General features: G+C 37.9%; 1 protein-coding gene across 2 annotated transcripts in view; it reads left to right on the top strand.

Moving 5' to 3' along the window:
* Nucleotides 1–20,783, top strand: part of SLC7A2 (solute carrier family 7 member 2) — a 1,203,198-nt gene that overhangs the window by 1,161,045 nt on the left and 21,370 nt on the right. For both annotated transcript variants that reach the window (XM_044062413.1, XM_044062412.1), the window contains one exon: nucleotides 4,023–4,189. In XM_044062413.1, coding sequence (XP_043918348.1) covers nucleotides 4,023–4,189 — 167 coding nt within the window. The remainder of the gene's footprint in view (nucleotides 1–4,022; nucleotides 4,190–20,783) is intronic.

Genomic DNA, 20,783 nt, shown 5'->3' on the forward strand with positions numbered 1-20,783 from the left:
TCGAATAGAAATCAAAGAGTCTTGGCTCATCTACTTTATTCTCATCTAGATACAGGGCATCTCTGGTGGAAAGGCCTGTGGCTACTGCCTTCTCCTTAGAAGTCAATATCAGAGCAGCAATATAGGGGACTACTGCCTCATATATCAGTAGGACTCAGAACTTAAGGTTTCTAGCGATTTCACTTGGAAGCATCTGTATTCTGTTGTCTCTGCTCTTTAGATGGCTGATGCCCTCTTCGGAACTTCTCCTTCTTAAGAGTGCGGTATCATTCTGATCAGGCATCTTAGGGCATACTCCTGTGTGACATGTTTTGTCCAACACAGCTCCCGCAGATTACATCACCTTTCCACCTTACAACCAAATAAGGAATCTAAAGTTTAGTATAGATTAGACAACATAATATTTCCCCTGCCATTTTATGGCTTAGATCCTTCAACTGCTTGTCATATCTGTCCAAGTTACAGTCTTCCTTAGTGGATCTGGCAGTAGAGAATTTGGTAAGATTCTGTCACCCTGAATTTAAGGAGGATTTGATTTAGACCTTTATACAACCTTTATATAACCTGTACAGTAGGCTCCAGTGCAGTTTGCTGTAATTTTGAGTCTGCTGATGCAGTGGATAGGGCAGAAGGCACAGTAATGTGACCCCACAGGATGATGTTTTTGAGGTACTTCTCCTTTAAGGATGAACTCAGGCAGCCCATCCTGGCAGCCTCTTTCTGTGTTCTCTTTGATCAGGCCTCCCATGATGTGGTCCCAGAACTCCAAAAGAAGAAACTATCAGTGACTAATTTGGAGAGTCATTGTGATTTGCTCCAGTTACTCCTTCTCATACTTCTTCTAGGCCTACTTGGTTCTGTAGGAAGAAGAAGAAGCTGTCTTGTAGAATGAAGAGGGCTTCCAAGTGCTAGTAAGTCTTGCCACCCTTGCTGTAGTGACTGAGTTCCTAAAGAGGGCAACTCCACAGGCTTGCAGTGGCAGTCTTGATCATTATCCAGGACTGCCCGTAAAGGTATGCCCATAAGGGTATTCTTTTGAGATTTCTTTTTTTATAGATGCTTTTAATCCCCTACTGCCTGCCAATATCAGTCCTTCTGCAATTAATCAGCCTATATGTTTTTCCATGGGGAAACAGACAGTTGCAGTGAACTGTCATCCTGACAGCCATCAATGGCTGCTTGGCTCTAATCCTCCCCTGGTATTTAGTAGTCATGAAGCTTGCAACAACTTCCTCTTTGGCATGCATGCATGCATGCACCCCAATGAAAGCTACCATGAAAGTACAGCTTTTCAATGCAAAGCACACATTCCAGACAATACAGTGCATGCAGTACACCTCTCTTTCCTGTAAGATGTAGCAATGCAGTGGGCTGGACCCTCTGTTTCCCAGGATGTGCAAGCCAGGCATCAGTTACTCACTGTCAGCCTCCCCACCTGGTTCCCCCAGCACTTGACTGCTAATTGATCTTGGTTCAATTGGGTCATAATTATGTGTTCTTCCCTGTGTCTAATGGAACCAGACCTAGTTCTCTGACTTTTTCCTAGCTTGTAGATCTATTACAAATTACTTTTGGATGTCTTATAAGGTCATATGTAGCTACACATTTAGGTTTTATCCCAGAATGCATTATTTAGTGACTAGACCTTCTACATACAACTCTTAAGACAAGCCAAGTCTATTTTTAAAGGGCTGTGAGATGGTCTTTCTTCAGAAAAAGCAAAAGACTTTACTCCCATCTTTCCTTGGTCTAAAAAGGATAGGAGACTTCTCAGCAACTTCAGTCAGTGAATCTTACAGAGTATGTTCCAGGCAGAGACTCTCAAGGCAGTCATGAGTCTGCTGCAGCATCGTACCTTCAGTTCACTCTGAGTGGGCACCACTACTAATGTAACCGTGCTGCTGTCTGGTCTCTAGAGTACAGCTAGAGTGTTTAAGTATGCTGGCTGTATTGAAGGTGGCATTGCAAAAGAAGGCATTCCATGTGTCCTTCTATACTTATGACTGGCTGCTCATGGCTATATCAAGGAACTTGCTGACAGCATCCTTGGCTTGGGTGTGTCTATGGTTTTAGATCCTGGCAGTCTTGATATACAGGGAGAGGTCCTGCTACAGCCCATCTCAGAAGGTAGTCTTTATCAGGGTGCACCTGAGCACTCTTCAGTGTCAGTTATTCTTGCCAGCAGAGGAGGTTCAAAAACATGGCTTTCAGTCTTTGTAGTTATTAGAGTAAAGCATTACGGGGTTCAGGAATTCATAATTCTGACATCCTGGTGAGAACATAGTCGAGGGTTTCACTTACACAGCTGAAGATGGGACTGTTGCAACACAATATCCATGTCATACGTTCATTGATTTATTTCTAGCACGCTTACCATAAATAATCATACATCATGAGGAAAAAAGCTAAAATGCCAGTGTTTTACCATGGCACAAGTGTCACAGCAAAGCAATATTCTGTAATTAACAGTAATATAGTGTAGATTTCACATTCAACCAGCCTTTGTAACATCTTCAGACCATTATAACTGTAGGTGAAATATCAACATTTTAAACAACACACATTCATAACTAGAGGTGTACTCCTGCCCCTAAATGCACTAATTGCACTTAGTAGTTCCCAAAGCATCTCATGTGCTTTAAATGATCTCCTTTTCAGTTTCTATTTGGAAACAAATGTAATATATCCCATATAGTTATAATGCTTATATTGATCTTTGCTTTACTGCTCTGGTGAATTTTTCTGAATTCAGAAAATGTGCTGTTATTATGTTTGCATAACCAATATGTACAACTTTTCTCTTTGAAACTCTGCTGAAAGGAGCCAGTTTAGCTCAACTGAAAAATTGTTGTAAACAGACTGAAAAGAAAGAAAGAAAACACACAGCACAGAAGTTTTTTTGGATACATATGTGTGCCTTTTCCAAAGAAGGGGGTTGCAGTCAGAAGTAGTTAACTTGTCAAAGAAATAAAGGGGACCATTTTTAATGGAGAATAGAAACATGTCCAATAATTTACTCATCTTCATAGGTTTCTATAAGTCACCTCATTAGACCATGCCAGTTTTTGGTTGATTATTGGTAATATTAAGGCCATAGCAGGAAAACATCCAATAGAATGATTGTGAAGTCACTTATTTTAGAAAAATTGGCCAAGTACCTCACACTTAAGTAATATATTTGGTTACATATAAATTGCTTACATGGTTTCATAGATACTAGTAGATAAGCCTTTCCATAGCACGTAACTTTAATATTAAAAACTTCTGGATTAGTTGATGCATATTTTGAAGAAGAACAGTAAACTAAAGAAAGAGGCTTCTAATTCACTAGATTTGTAAATTTATGCCTTTAAGTTACTATGAAATCAAACATCCCATCGCAGCTGACTTTTGTTAAAGAAACTTCAAACTGAGTGTGTGTGTGCGTGTGTTTGTGTGTGTGTGTGTGTGTGTGTGTGTGTGTGTGTGTGTATGAAAGATCAGAAAGCGATTGCTCAGAAATTACTTATTCAGTATATAATTACAACACATTGAAACATAGTGTGCTATTTATTGCAGTGACACAGATTGTTGGCATATTTTTTTGCAGGAGCATGCCCTTCTCCATTCCAAGGATGACAACCCACAACAACCTCAAACTTACAATTCCTTAGTTGTACAGTACTGGGGAAAGGAGAAGTTCTCCAAAAGATCACAGTATGATCTCCAGCAATCAGTTTCCTTTCCAATAGGAACAAGCAGTTTTGAAAAACAAAAACACAAATTGGGGAAACATGGGACAGTGTGTGTTTCTGCATGTGCATAACTGTGTGTTTGCATGTGAGTGATGTATTGTTGCATGTATATGCGTCTGTGTGTGAGTGTTGGGGGATTAATTCTTTATATTTGTTAACTGGTGGACACTGGCCCATCAGCACCTATTTTGGGGTTTGAAATGATGTGAAATTTTATTGAATATTCCAGCACTTTTTCCTGTAGTTGCTGTTCCTCAGTAACCAATTTATTTCCTTGTGTTTCTCTAGCTTCTTTGATATGTGCCATCAGTGTACTAATAACATATGGTGGTCATGCAATCCTGGCCGGTAAACCCTGGAGTATTGGACTCCTTGCCATCTTCCTGCTGCTCTTCACAGCTGCAGTCTTCATAATCTGGAGGCAGCCTCAGTCGCAGGACACTGTTGCTTTTATGGTATGTAGTTATCTCAAAATGTGTTGTTACACTGTAAAGGAATGCAGTGTCTAAGGTATTGAAAGTAAGGTAGTTATTATATGACTTTTGCATAAATGCACTGTTGTACTGATAACTTATCTCTTTATACTTTCTCATGGTGCCAAAGGTACAACTTTTACTTAGCAAGTATAAACGTTGCAGTAGCCACACTTATTTGTTTTTCTATCTGATAGTGACAAATTAAGGCAAATATGTGGTGATCAACCAAGCTTTTGCTTCAAAAATAGTCCATCATTGAAAAGACAGTTATGTTATGGCCCTAATGATAAGACTGTACTTAGGTATAAGAGAATAGGTATTTTTCCTTGTCATAAGTGCAAAGCATGTGATATGATCTCATATGATAATTTTTTTGTACATCCTTTATCTGGAAAGAGGTATGAACCTAAGTTATATGCAGACTGCAGAAGTGTGAACTTGTTGTATTGAGTGATCTGCAAGGACTTGATTGCATTTTTATGTTGGCAAGATGAATCGTCCCCTTAAAGATAGGATTCTTGAACACTTAACGTGAAATATGAAGTGGTAAGTTATTAAATGCTCTTGCAAAACAAGTTTTAATGTATCCTACACACAGTTTTTGTTTTATGGTGTTACAACTAATGAATGAGAACTAAAGAGGGGATGACATTGTCAGTGTTATTGAGACAGCTGAGATGAACTAGATTATTGTATTACATGCAGATAAAGGCTATGGGCTTAATGGTGCTGTGCCTTTACAACCAGCCTTAAAGTCACGTAGAGTGTTTTATTAACTAATTGATTATTTGATACTGTTGGTTGCTATTTTCTATTTAAATGAGATGTGTTTAATTGTTTTTATGATCTGAAGAAGCAGCTAGTGCATGAAAGTGTTTATCATCCAATACATTTATATGCCTTTTAGCCTTGTTTTCATCCTTCTTTGTTTTTGTTGCATTTTATGGTGTGTGGGACTGACTTCTAGACATGGTGTATACTTTCTTTTCATTCAAGATGAGAAAGGTGCTGGAATTTTATCAGGGCATCAGTTAGTTGTTGTAGATTTACCTTAGAGTAGTCTCTGAAGATAGAGGGGTTTTGAGGTGACTCAAGTCTCATACCTAGAATATTACTTACTGCACAGTGGTTAGACTTGACCAGTGATTTGGTACCTGTGGCTCTGAGCATGGGGGAGGAGCTATATGCACGAGAAGCAGGCCCAATGTTTTAGAGCCCCTCACTGGATTTTGAACTAGCTGGTCCAAGAAGTTGCCATTAATGAAATCCAGGAATTTCTGCTCATACTCTTCCCAGTTAATGGATGAATAGTTGAAGTCACCCAAAAGGTTAGTGTTAGGTTCTTTGGTGAGGGGATTTCAGCTTGTTAACATATGGCTTATGGTCTGCTGATGTCATAGAGGGGGTACGGTAGTGGGCTATTTTAAGTTACTACATTTTGTTCATCATACGAAGAATGTGAAGGCGTTTGAGATCATTGTACTGCAATGCAAGTTTTGAGGTGATGTGATTTATTAGGGGCACAGATATGCAACATCCAATCTGGCACTGGATCTGAAGGAGTGATGGACATTAAAACCTTGCACTTAAGGGGATACTTTCACTGTTTTGAAACCATGTTTCAGTAATTACACATATTTTAGTTTTGGCAAGGGTTAGAATTACCAGTAAGGAATGCAATTTTTTACTCAGGCTTTTAACACCAATCAGTGTTACTTTTGTATGATTTTGATTGTGATTAGTTATGTGGATAAATTGAGAAGACTGACCTTGCCTAAAAAAAGGCACTATAGGGGAAGAAAAAGATTTAGCTAATGTGTAGAAGCCATGGGGAGAGAGATGCAGACCATCTTTAGCAATGTAGTTGTGGTTATCTACCATCATCACATCCCAGGCTGATATCCACAGAATGACAGCAGTTGTTAAGCCAGTGATTGAAATTGTTTATCTTTTGTTTGTATTGCAGCATCATTCTTGGCAATGATAGGATATTGAGCAAAAGAAAGAAACACACTGAGCAAATGTCTTTCAAGATGTACTTTAGCACTTTTGTCTCAACTTTATTAGATACTTCATCAGAATAAAACACAGTGCTAAACAATCCTTAAAATAGAAATCTAAAGGTTACATCACAAAAAAACATGTGACAACAAAAGTTATATGATACTAAAACCATCATAATACAGAACTCTTAACTGACTATAAACAACATATAATGACATTTTAATTTTGTAAAATATTGTAAAACTCTATAATTTCTACAACTTATCTGCCCACATTCTAACACACAGTTAATTAAAATATCATCTTTTGGTCATTGATAAATGCCTGCATTTAATTTCAGTTGTCATAATAGTTCTTGTATTCAATTACACTTTCCCAATAACCTCCTCATAAAGAACAAGATATTTGTTCTAAAATAAAATACACAAACTTGTTAAAACTGGAACATTTTTGTGCATGCTTACTAAAAGTATTAGTGCAATCCTTGGTTTTAAATACACAAGATTGTTCATATATATATTTTTATATTAACTGATGTTGGTTTTACCTACATAAAAACAACCATAGGACAAACATGAGGCTAAATAAACTATTCCCCTTGTCCCACAGTTGTAATGTCCTGCACATCCAATTGTTCTATTATAACCAACAACAAAAAATAATAGTGGTATCATTAATAAACATACCTGGCTACAACCGCTGCATGTAGCCTTTATTCTATTCTTTATATTAGAACATTCCAATTTATTATAATTTATTTCCTTTTACTAACAAATAGTGGATCATCACCCACAACCTGATTAATTCCACCATTCTTTAAGGCTAAATCCCAATTAAAATGAGCAATTTCCTTCAAAAACTTATAATTTCTATCAAAAGGCATTATCATGGCAGTTTTCTAGGTTGATTCCACTTTCTTAAAAGCTTTCTTTTTGACAGAGTCTGGCTTAACTAATATAGGTGGAAAATATTAAGCTCTCATGTTTGAAATCTCAACTGTTAGCTGGATAATTAATTCTTCAGGATAACCTCTGTCTTTAAATATAGGAAATAGGAAATGCACCTCATTTAGTTCTAAACTCTCCACCATCAGAAATTAGTCTGAAAAATCTGATTAGTTGTCCCTTAACGAACCCCTTCTTCTGCCAAATAGGGGGTTGACTACTAAAATGAAAACAAAAAAAAAAACTGTCAGAGTAGGTGGGCTTTTGGTATATAGTAGATTCAAGCATTCTAGATATCAAATTGTTATTAATACTAACATCCAAAAATACATGCTAGTATCATCATCATCTTTCAGCTTTTCCCGTTAGGGGTCGCCACAGCGGATCATCTCTTTCCATTTCTTCCTATCCTCTACATCTTGCTGTGTCACACCAACCGCCTGCATGTCCTCTCTCACCACGTCCATAAACCTTATCTTAGGCCTTCCTCTTTTCCTCTTACCTGGCAGCTCCATCCTTAACATCTTTTTCTCAATATACCCATCATCCTCCTCAGCACATGTCCAAACCAACGCAGTCTCGTCTCTCTTGCTTTGTCTCCAAACTGTCCAACATGAGCTGACCCTCCAATAAACTGTTCCTAATCCTATCCATCCTAGTCACACTGAGTGCAAATCTTAACATCTTTAATTCTGCCACATCCAGCTCTGACGCCTGCGTTTTTGTCAATGCCACTGTCTCCAACCCATATAACATAGCTGGTCTCACTACTGTCTTGTAGACCTTCCCTTTCACTCTTACTGGTACCCGTCTGTCACAAATCACTCCTGACACTCTCCTCCACCCATTCCACCCTGCCTGTACTCTCTTCTTCACCTCTCTTCCACATTCACCATTACTCTGAACTGTTGATCCCAAGTACTTAAACTCATCCACCTTTACCAACTCTACTCCCTGCATCCTCACCATTCCTCTACCCTCCCTCTCATTTACACACATATATTCTGTTTTAGCCCTGCTGACCTTCATTCCTCTGCTCTCTAGAGCATATCTCCACCTCTCCAGAGTCTTCTCAACCTGATTCCTACTCTCACTACAGATCACAATGTCATCTGCAAACATCATAGTCCACGGGGCCTCCTGTCTGATCTCATCTGTCAACCTGTCCATCACCACTGCAAATAAGAAAGGACTCAGAGCTGATCCTTGATGTAATCCCACCTCCACCTTAAACAGATCTGTCACTCCCACTGCAGTCCTCACCACTGTCACACTACCCTTGTACATATCCTAGTATGATTCATATGAAATGTGAATTCCAAAAACAGTGTAATTGAATTTAAGTATGTACAAACCGTTTGCACCTCCTGCTCATCACCTTCCCATATTATAAAAATATGCTGTCCAGGTACAACACGTATGTAGTAATATATGGTTTAAAGGGATCATCTAATACAAAACTAGTCTCCCAAAACCACATATTTATATTAGCATATGTTAACACACACCTCACCCGTATGGCTATTTTTTTTTCTGATAAAAAAATTCCCCTTCAAAAATGTATACTTGCTATTTAAGACAACTTCCATGTCATCATGTAACATAATGTCAATATTTCCAAATGTATTTTTAATGGCTTCTAAGAACCATTCAAGGCCCAACCTATAGGGAATACATGAAAATAAAACCTTGCCGTCAGCGGTTACCAATAGCATCCATTCAATAATTCTACTATCAGCAAAGCATTCAAGGAAAATTCCAAGAATCTCTTAAAAATGTGTTTGGTGACTTGAAAAAAAAATGATTTCAGTTTTTTTATCAGTCCATGTTGCTAACCCTGGAACCATGTGAAGAAACAATAAGTCTATCGGGTGGATTAATTAAGGTTTTATAAATTTTAGGGATATTAAGTACTTCAGGAGTCACAGGAAACTTAACCATAAGAAATCTGAATAATATTTTATTATATTTTCAAGCCACAAATCAATTCAATAGTTGGCCATTTTGATAGAATTCTTGGATTATAACTTCATAAGCATCATCATTCAAGAAAATACTAGACTCAATAAATACATAATTACTGTAATCAACAACAACCCAGCCCCTCCCTTTTTCATTTTCATAATCTGAAGTTTTCTGTTAGTATACAAGGAGTCCAATAACTGTTTTGCAGTGGGGCTCAAATTAAGCCAATGTACTTAATGTTACTATAAAATTTCCTAATGTCTTTCTTACAAAGTTGCTCAAAAATGGCTAAAACAGGATTTAAAGGAGGGTTTATAAGTTTCTGCACTTCATAATAACATTAGAGGAAAAGTTATCTGAACATTGCATCAAAATACCTAGATTTAACTTAATTCAAAAACACTTCAGTTCAATAAGCACATCAGTCATATAAATCTAGTTGCAGGAGTAAAGGTCAACCCTTTGGAAATTAAATACAGAAATGCAGATGAAAACTGACAGCATACTGCTCAGTACTAGTTTCCATTTGCATATTCAGAGAGCTCTATCATGTCCCTCATCATATGAATCAAGAAAGTGCATCTGCAGTCATTTATTTATTTATTTTATTTTATTATTTTATTTGCAGTTTGTTTGCCAGGATGGTCCATTGGGCCACAAGGAACCCGTTTTCAATGGAGTCCTGGGGAGAAAAGCTCCAATAAATACAAATGTTGCAAGTTACAAGATCACAAAAATATAAGAATTACAAAATATGAGAGAATTTAAAAATACAAAGTTACAAAGTTGAAAAAAGTTGGCATTTGATGGAGCAAAAATTAATACAATATAGTAAAACATTCTTTACACTAAAATTAGGCTTTTTATAAAGTATGTAGTTCCTGCAGTTTCTTACTGAGAGTAGTAAGACTATGGGGGTCTATAAACAGGTGTATTAGCTTAAAGGAACTAACTGTAGTCAAGGAAGCTATGTAGAATGGGAACAAGGACATTCCCATTGCGAAGTTAGGTGTGTATGAATTAGAGTTTTGAAGGCAGAGAGACTCTTATTGGTATGGATGAGAGGTGGGAGAGAGTTGCAATGGCGAGCGAGAGAGAAGGATAGAAGATGTTTACCTAGTGAGTGGGTGGGTTTGTGTAGTTCAATTAGATTTTGGAAGTTAGATATTAAGCGTCTATCAGGAGGATGCATATGGAAGGGAGGGGCTGAGAGAGGGGGTGAAGATAGGTTTGTGTGCTTGGATAAGTTGAATATAGGTGAGATAATTAGGTAGCTCAAGCCAGTTGAGTTGATTTAGGGGAATACAGTGATGGGTAGTGAATCTATGACCTGTTACAAATTTTGAAATTTTGTAGTAACAGGAGGATAGTTTTGACTTGAGGAAAGATTGTAGATTAGTAAAGATAGAGACACCATATAAGAGGGAAGGGATAAAGTAAGTGGTAGCGAGAACAAGCCTAGTGGAGGGAGAGATGTAATGGTTGTGGCGATAGAGCATACCGAGTTTCTTATGAGTTTTTTTGATATTTACTTGTAGATGACTTTTGAACTTTTAACTGTCATTGATGATGATTCCTAGTAGTTTAGCAGTGGAAACAATTTTGAGAGAACTATGGTTTTGGCTGGTGATGAGTGAATTTTTATCTGGGGTGGTAGTTTTAGCAGGGGTGAATATCATAAGTTTGGTCTTGGTTGCATTGAGTGCTAGATGGTTATCTAGCATCCATTGTTCAGTCGAGGAGAAGGCATCCTGGGTTAATTTTATTAATGAGGAAGTATAGGTGGCACAGCAGGTTATCATAGAATCGTCAGCATATTGGATAAGGTTAGCATTAGGGATGGCATGATAGAAGTCGTTAATGAAAATATTAAATAGAAGGGGATCTAGAATTGAGCGTTGGGGTACACCTGTAGGAGTATCTAGGAAAGGTGAAGTAGCTTTTTCCATCTGATTGCTTGTTGCCTATTTGCTGGGTAACTGGTGAACCAACTGATAGAGGAGTGGGATAGAGTTAGTTTAGAGTGTTTAGTAAGGACAAGGTTGTGAGAGATAGTGTCAAAGGCCTTAGAAAGGTCTGAGAGGAGGATGGGCACAATATGACCAGAGTCCTGAGACTTGTTAACAGTTTCTAGGAAGTAAGGAGCGTGGTAGCGGTGCTATGGCCAAGTCAGAATCCATGTTGAGTGGGAGTGAGAAGGTCGCTATTTATGAACTAGGGTAATAGTTGTTGGTGAATACATTTTTCGAGAAGTTTTGAAATAGAGGATAACATAGCAATAGGTCAAAAGTTTGGGATATCATTGTTGTTGCCCCCTTTATGGAGTGGAATAATAAAGGTTTTTTTTCCAGAGCTGGGGAACATGGCATTTGGAAAATGATCGATTTATTAGTATACAGATAAGGAAGGCAACAGCTTCAGTGGCTATTTTTAGGAAGTAGGAGGGTATCTCATCAGGGGCATTAGAGCATGGTTTCAAGTTTAGAAGACTTTTTTATGGTAAGATAGAGATAGGGTTCATGGAGAAGAGAGGAGGTTGGGGGCTGGAGTTGCTAGAGGAGAAAGGGGTGAGTTGGGGTGGATGTGGGGAAGCAGAATTTTTGGCGAAGGATTTTGTTAGTTTGGCTATAGAACCAATAAAGAATTAATTGAACTGGGTAGCTAAATCCAAGTCAGAGACATTTGGGTCAGGGCAGGGGTTTTCTTTTTTCCCTGGGTTGATGAAATTCCATCCCAGAAATTTTTAGGATTCGTGATATGATTGGTTTGGAGTGTGGAATAATAGGCTTTGTGGTCTGCTATAGTAAGTTTTTTTACTTTGTTGCAAAGTGATCTATATTCCAAGCTTTATCTCGGGGCAGTATTGTTAAGTAAGGTATTCTTTGTTAACCATGGGACAGGATTACTTTTTATGCATTTTATTTTCCTGGGAGGAAAGGAATCAAGCAAGTTGAAGAAAGTTGTATTAAAATAGGTAACAGCACTATCTAGGGATAGAGTTTGTAGTGGATTCCAGTTTGTTCTTTTTAATGCATTTGAAAATGCATTGGGGTTAAAGTGTTTTAGGTTCTTGGTAGAGTTATAGGTGTGGGATAGTTGTAGGGAGGAGGGAAGGCGTTTGGTGAAAGTGGGAGGATGGTCACCTAGCAGGTAAGGAAGGATACTACTGTTAGTGATGTAGTGAGGATAAGAAACTAGAATCCAATCTAGGGTGCTTCCAGAGAGGAAGTCTTTGGATGGTCTCGTTGTTGAGTTAATAAGTTGAGTGAAGTTGTAAAGATTTTTATTTAGGGAGTTGGGTTGAGATTAAATTGTGACCCAGATGATATTAACATCACCCAGGATTATAGTTTCATTTGTGATACTGGCAAAGAGCCAGGAGAGAATGTCTTTGAGGATTGGGATGTTGTCTCCAGGAGGGATGTAAAGGGTGACAATGCAGATGAGTTTTTGTTTGTTTACCCGAAGAAGTTACTGGGATTAGTTCAGCAATACCAAATATGGGAATAGGTTTGGAGTAGGGGGTAACTAAGAGTGATGAGGAATAAAGGAGGGCGACACCTCCCCCTTTTTTATGAGTTCTATCTTTTCTAATTATACAGTAGTTGGGTGGTATCTATTCTGAGTCTTTTATATGCAGTTTAAGCCAGGTTTCAGAGATACACAGAATATCAGGTTGATTATGGAGAAGCCAGGCTTGGAGGTTGGAGATTTTATTACAGATGCTCTGAGCATTTAGAGCTGTGAGATGGAGGGATCTACCAGCTAAGTGGGGAGGATGAGGTGAGGAGATTGAGTTGAGAGAGGGAGAGGGGTTGGGGTTTGGGTGTATGTCACCAGAGAGTAGGGTAGAGATAAAGTGCTGAATGTGGGAGAAGAGATATTTAAATACCTTAAAACATGATTTATGGGTTGTAGGTTCTATACAGATGGAGCTAGTATAGATGGGAGTAGTGGTTTTGGGGTTTGATATGAGTTTAAAGGGGAAGGGCATGGTAATGTTGAGGAAGTAGAGGCTAGTGGATATGCAAGTTGTTGTATATGCATGTTGTGCACAGTTGGAAGTAGTTATATGTAAAGGGGCAGTGTGATTAGTACAGAGAGGTCTGGTGAGATAGTTTAAGTAGGATAAGGTGATAAGAAGTAGTAATTGTGTTAGAATTGAGGCCGGTTTGGAAGGCATGGTATTAATTTGGGTAATATTTGAGAGTGAGTTCCAGATGTGCAATGATCAGGTCATATGTGTAGCTGAGATGAAGAGACTTTAGTAACATTACGTATCCTGCCACCTGAGAGGCATCTTGCCATTACCATGTCTTTGCTCTGCCTTTTGAGTGAAGCTTCTGTGTGTTTAACTATGGAATCATTATCTAGGTCAAGTCTTACAGCTGGTGCAGAGGGTTAAGGTTATGAGCTGTAGTTCCTGTCATGCACGGTTTGATTCCCTCAGCCCTCATTTTTGTACTGCATGACCTTGAATACATCACTTAACAAAACAGTTATTAAGGCAACTTGGGATTTGGACTAGATTCTTCAAATGGTGCCTTGGACTGCAAGCCTAGTAAGTACCTATAAACCTCTGAACCTAGAACCAGGATGTTGCCAGATGAACTAGCTTGGTCTTTTTGCCTTAATGACTTCTACATGCTAGTTATGTGACCCCCTGTTAGTGTTTCTGTTTCCTATAGTATCAGAGCAAGATGTATGTTAGATATGAGCTCTTGATGATGGGTTGCATGCAGGAGGTAAATTTGAAGGTCTAGGCTGATACTTAGTCTTCAGCATTCTAGTAGGCTTTGGCAAATATTTTTAATGGCATCAGCATAAGACAGCTTATAATTTTTAATATGTTGATGTTGCATGGATATAGGAGGGGGTAGGACAGTGTTAAGCTCAGTGCATGTAGCTGAAAGAGGGACCTCCTCCAGGTAAGTATTTCTACCTCTCATTGATGGAGTCCTTTGAGTTTAGTAGGAGCTTGTTATGAATGAGTTTGAGGGAATTCATACACTGCCTCAGGATTTCAAGTGCTACAAGGTTGGCAGTAGAAGAGAGGTTTATCTGTTGACTATCCATGATAACCAGTGCTTGCTGGATTAAAAGTAAGTGAGGATATGAAGAGAGCTTTGAAAACAGTACAGCTGTGGAATTTGATTGGACAGATTATATGCTCATCATAAACCTGCACAAATCATTGCAACTTGTACTCAATCTGCACATATCAACACAGATAAGACAATGCTTCTGCAAACTCAGATATAGCAGTATAGACAAAGCACCATCCAGTGTGTGGATAAGTAAATTGCAGATGTTATAAGAAGGTACCTTTCCTGTAGGACAAGTAAAGATAATTATATCTGCTCATACTATCAGCTATGGAGATACTACTGCCACAGTGAATACAACAGAAGAAAATGAAACACTGAAAACTATGTGAAATCCGAAGCTGTAGTGCTATAAATTACCCAGAACCTGTAGCTATCAGTCTAACTCTTATCTAGATGACTCACAACTGTCTCTAAGATGATTACTACCCTTGGCCAAGGACTGCAAAGCAGTATTAGCTGGAACATTATTAAAATTGTATAAAAATAGTACAGATATAAATACAGCTCAAATATCTAAAACAGGGGTCTTCCAAGATGGCTGCACATTGTGTAACAGCTTAACTCTAGCTCTCCCAGTGTGAAAACTGAAACTCAACAGAGAAGGCCAGTAGAATTTTGTGTTTATGGGCAAATTTCAGTAATTGGCTGGTATGTGTGCTGCCTGGATGCCAGGAAAAAAGAAATACAGAGCCCCTGGGAAAAAATAAGCTTCAAATACCTGAGGAAGAAACGCTGACTGGGCTAAGGTCTGCAGCTGTTCAGCAAAAATCAGTGCAACCCTCAGACATGACTTCCAGTAACCTACAGGAAGATATAAGACAACAGAACACAGGCATGGTTAAAACAAACAAAACACTGATGGAATATATCAACACAAATAACAAAAGTCTGGAAAAAATGAAAGACGTTTTAAACACATATTTAGATGAGGTGTTAAAGTTGCAAAAATCAGAAGTTGAAGTAAAGAAAAGGCTGGCTGAATATGAGATTGCTCAGGAAGGGATGTTTCAAAAAATAATAGAATTACAGGACAGAGCACATAGGGAGGCCGCAGTGGTGCAGCGGTTACCGTTGTCACCTCAAATCAAGAGGTTCTCTGGTTCGATCCTTGGTTGGGGTGCCTTCTGTGAGGAGTCTGCTTGTCCGCCCTGTGCCGGGTGCTCCGGTTTCCTCCCACATCCCAAAGACATGCTGTAGGTGGATTGGACACTCTACATTGGCCCTGTGTGTGTGTGTGTGTGTGTGTGTGTGTGTGTGTGTGTGTGTGTGTGTGTGTGTGTGTGTGTGTGTGTGTGTGTGTGTGTGTGTGTACCTTCTGTGGAAGGTTGGGCGCTGGGCTGGCAACTCAACACCGTAAAACTCCACTGCCAATCATGAGTGGACAGGTGATCCACTGTGGCGACCCCTAACCAGGAAAAGCCAAAAGAAGAAGAGAGCAGAGCACGTAGGGAAAACCTGAGATTTTCAGCTGTACCACCAGAGAAACTGGAAGGAACAGACTGCATTAGTTTTATGAAAGCACAAATAAACAACTGGACTGGTATTCCACAGTAAGAGTTGTTTGTTAAAAGGGCAAATCATATGTATGCTCCAAACCTGGCTATGAGTACACAACCTAGACCTTTGATAGTAAAGATGCAATCCTACCAGTAGAAGGAGTTGATTCTGACACAGCTGTGACAGAAGGACAAAATACTAAAAGTGAGAGACAGCAGAGTGTTTACCTATTATCACTAATGCCAACGACACTCACTTCAAAATCCTACCTCAATGGCAGCTGGCTGTGTTCATGTATCTGTCCTGATTAAACCCTTTCCACTATCTAATAGTTTTTCAACTTACTTTCCTTTCACACATCACCCACCATATGTAATTTGCCTTCTTCTTTTTCTTTCGTTCTTTTCCCCTCTTCTTACTTGTCCTGCTTAAACCCTTTAACCTAGTGTCTCAGTTTCTCCACTTACTCTCCCTTCATACCACCTCCTCTATATGTATTTTCTTACTTCATTTACTTCCTCCATGCCCCTTCCACATCTGTAATATTTCATCCTTTCCAACTTCTTTCCTTTATCTTAACTTTAACCTCTCACCTTTGCCCTTTCCCTTTCATCCCGTCTCCATAGCTCTCTCCCCTTCATATTTCTACTCTACTCTCCTTTCCACACTTTACTCTCTTTTCTTACATATCTTAGGTTCTTGCCTCTCTCTGTCATCTGATGTTTCCTTTTCATAACTTTCCATACAGTTTTTCTAATATTTCTCAGCTGGCATTAACTAATAACCATCTTGCTTTATTATTCCTTATTCATCCTACTAAATGTTGTTTTTTATATTATGGGCAACTATTGGTCATTATGGTGTGTTCAAACTAGTATTCGTAAATATTTTTGGCTATTTGTGTTCTTAAATGTTTGTATTACCAAATGTATCTATTTCTAATTGTTGTATGTTAATATTGTTAACTGTCTTTGGAGCTTTTCTCCCTGGGCTTCTGCTGAAAATGGGCTTTCACCTAGTCGGAATATCCTGGTAAACAAATGTTAAATAAATAAGTAAATGATTACTCATTGTACACCAGGCGGAAGAGGAATAAATTCATTCCATTATTCAGGGAATGTCGAGACACAGGTGTGAGATTCAAACTGCTGTACCCAGCTATCTTCAAGGTATCCTTCCCTGGAGGGACAAAATCATTTTTTGATGAAGTACACACTAAGGAGGAAATACAACAGTTTGTCCAACAAAAGGTGAGCTCTGAAACAGAATGAGATTCTGCTTCTTGTTCTTCTGGTAATAAAGACCACAGAGAGACTGGAAGGAAGCATGAGAGTTGACTAGAAGACTCGAGAGTATGTTGGAAATTAAGCAGAGACAGGATTTGGGAGCTGGAGATGAAAAAGTAATTAAACTAGTAACTTAATGTGGGACTACAATGCAAAAGTTATGTTTGTGAAATGTGACAGAACAAGACAATCTGGAAATTTAGGACTTTTTCAGAATTTGTTAGACTTGTGGGGACTCTAAAGTATATGCCCCACTTCATTTCATTAAGGTTTGGAAAAATGTTTTGGAGAGGGGAAGAGAGAGAGGAGAAAGTTAACTGAAAGTTAAGAAAACTTTTTTTCTTAATAGCAGTATTTTTGTGGTATATGGTTTTCTTTGCATGCTATAAAGTAAAGTTTTCTCAGTTATTTTAAGTGTAGTGGGGATTGTTAATAGGTGCTGCTGTTCTCTGTTTGCTTTTCTTTTCCCCTTCTCTCTTTCTTCTTGTTCAGTTTTAAGAAATGTAGGCACTGCAATGTAAATAAATGCCTGGTAAAAAGAGCTTGACAAAAGAAAAATGAATATGCTTTTTCTCATTCTTGTATGGGGGAATGACTAGATTAAGAACCTTAGATTGATTTAGTAACAAGTTTTAAGAGAAAGCAAGTAAACGAAAAAGAATATTGAATATTATGAGACATTTTTCTAGCAAATGAATGTATGCTTAGTAATTTTGTATCTGACCCTCATGCTTCCATGGAAACAATCTGATAAAGAGATATTGACTGTCTGGTTTTCATGTTTCCATGGAGACAGTCTGATAAAGAGGAATTGGTTACAGTCTCATGGTGAGTGATTGGCTTTGGGGGCGGGGGGGACCGGCTAAGAGATAATGTTTTCTGAAGGCATTCATGGGTTTCTTAGCTGGGATAGCTAAAAAGATAAGAAAAAGCAGTTAGCACTTAGTAGAAGCACATGCTGCATGCTGCACCATGCATCTTAGCATGGGTAACCTTTCTTTTAGGTTTACTGAAGTCTATGAGTATGGCTGTCAGTTTGAGACATTTGTTCCTGTTAGGGAAGTAAAACTTCAATATTTGAAGATGTACGGTAGTATTAAATCAATAGATTTTAGGGGGTTTGTTTGTCTTTTTTTGAAGGCTTTCAATAAAACAAAAAGTTTTGTAAGGTGCTTCTTAGGCTCAAATGAATATGACAAGAAACAACTGTATAAAAGTTCAACCTCCCAAACAGTGCATGCATGTAACACAAAAGCTAGAACTAGACAGTTAACAAAAAAAGTGTTATACATACAAGGTGGGAGTAATAACCTTTTAATACAATGATGCTTTCTGTAATGTTTTTGAATGTCAATGGTCTTACAGATAAATGCAAAAAAGAAAGAATAGTGAACTGTATTAAAACACATAGAGTGCAAATAGCTATGTTACAGGAGACACACTTAGAAAGAAGTGAACATGTGAATTTGATAAAGAAAAGCTTTCAGGATGGTTATTCAGTGGAATATCTTGGACAAAGGAAACAAAGAGTACTTATATTAATTGCAAGAGAAGCTCCAGTAGTGATAGACGAAGATAAAAAATATAATAATGACAATTTTTTTAGTGCTAAGAGGCTACTAGCATGGGAGGAGGATTACACTGGCATATATTTATATTCCACCTAAAACTGCTAGAATGGAGTTTAAGAAAATTCTGGGAGAAATAATCAGTTTTCAGCAAGGAACATTACTTATAGGTGGGGACTGGAATTTTATTTGCAGCAGCGAAGATGTGTCTGGGGGGTCCAGAAAAAAGTATAACAAAGGAGGGTAGATTTTTGAAGACATATATGAAAATATTTGGCATGAAAGATGTGAATTCAGTAATAGGAGTTCCAAGTGAATTTACTTACTATTCCTCAAGATATAAACACTGGGCTGTGCTAGACAGAATTTACATTTCACAGAAACGTGCATTTAATTGAAGGAAATGATACGCACCCAATAAGTATTTCAGATCATGCACCAATAATTACTAAAATAAAAACACATGGTAATGAAATAAAATGAGACACTGGCGCTTTCCCACCTATCTGTTGATAAGAGAGGAATTTAAGGAATGGGTAGTAGAGATTATTCCGGAGCTATTTAAAAATAATAAAAATTACTTCTGAAAATTTAGGGAGTGGGATAAAATGAAGGTGGAGTTTAAAAATAGGCTGGAAATAAAAGAAAGGGAGCTATAGTTAAGAAGTAACAAGAATTATTTAGAGGGACTGACAAATGTTAAAGTATTGCAGAATATGGGGAATCTCACAGAACAAGAAAAGAATCAACTGCAGAATGCTAAGCAGAAAATAAGGGATTACCTTGAGAATATACATGAGTTTAGAAAGATTGCTGTTAATCAGCTGTTTTTTGATAATAACACTAGAGCACAAAAACTTTTAGTACAACAATTCAGGCAACAGAAAGTAGAAATGAACCTATAACAAGGAAAGTAACAAGAGACCCTGTAGCGGTATTAAAAATATTTTGGAAATTCTTTGAAAGTCTGTATAAAGCAGAGGCATATGGAAGTCGAGAAAAGGTACAAATGGAAATGTTTATGGAAGAATTAAATATGCCAAGGTTAGAGGTAGATGAGGCTCAATTACTAACAGGATAGGAGGAGATAAGATAAAAATTGTGATGTATAACCAAGCTACATGAAAGTCTCTAGGAACAGATGGTATTCCTGTGGAAGTTTGGAAGCTAGGAGGGAAAAAACTGATAAAGATCTGGAAGGTTTTGTTTAACAGTATTTTAAAAGGAGAAGTACCCACCTCTTAGAAGAAAGCAGTGGTAGCTGTAATACCTAAAGAGGGTAAAGATCCATCAGATCCAGCTTCATACAGGCCCACTTCAATACTAAACCATGATTATAAAGTGCTCATATCTATAATGGCTAAAAGAATAGCAAAAGTAATGCCAAAATTGATAGATCTGGATCAGTGTGGTTTTGTGGAAGGAGGCAAACATTTAACATCATTAACAGAACATTGATGATCCAGAAGGAAGCAGTATGTAAGAAAATACCATTGTTGTTGATGAGTCTTGATGCAAAGAAAGCATTTGACAGAGTAAGCTGGGATTTTATGAGCAGGACAATGGAAGCATTTGCATTTCCTGAAAAAAATTCAAACTTTGATTAGGAGGATATATGAGGGTTTAGAGGTAAAGATTAAAGAGGGTGAGGTCCTCTCTGATAATTTCTGATTAAGCAGAGGAACAAGGCAGTAGTGTCATCTTTCTCCTTTATTTGCATTATATTTAGAACCATAGGCAAAGAAAATAAGGGACTCAGAAATTCAAGGATATAATTGGTATGGTATTCGAAAAAAGATGGCTATATCTGCAGATGATATTATTTTATAACTGACAAAACTAGGAAGGGATATTACAGTGTTGTATAACATTTTGGGACAGTTTCAGATCTTTTCAGGATACAAAATTAATGATGCGAAAACAAAGGCAGTAGTGGTAAGTTATGTTCCCACATATAAAATGGTTCAGCAATATCCATATTTATGGGGACATGATAAAATGAAGTATTTAGGAGTATGGAGTAAAATGATTCTGGTGTGGCAGCTAAGGATATGTGGAAAGATACTAAACAAAAGATAATACAAAAACTGGGGAAATGGAAGCTTTGTTATACAGATATGGATACCGAGATACAAGCAGTTAAATGTTTTAGTCCCATTAATCTTATGCACAGATCAGACCTATTTTTATCAACCAGAGGA

The sequence above is a fragment of the Protopterus annectens genome, chromosome 2.part1, assembly GCF_019279795.1.
Source record: "Protopterus annectens isolate FY-2018-M chromosome 2.part1, PAN1.0, whole genome shotgun sequence".
NCBI classification, from domain to species: domain Eukaryota; kingdom Metazoa; phylum Chordata; order Ceratodontiformes; family Protopteridae; genus Protopterus; species Protopterus annectens.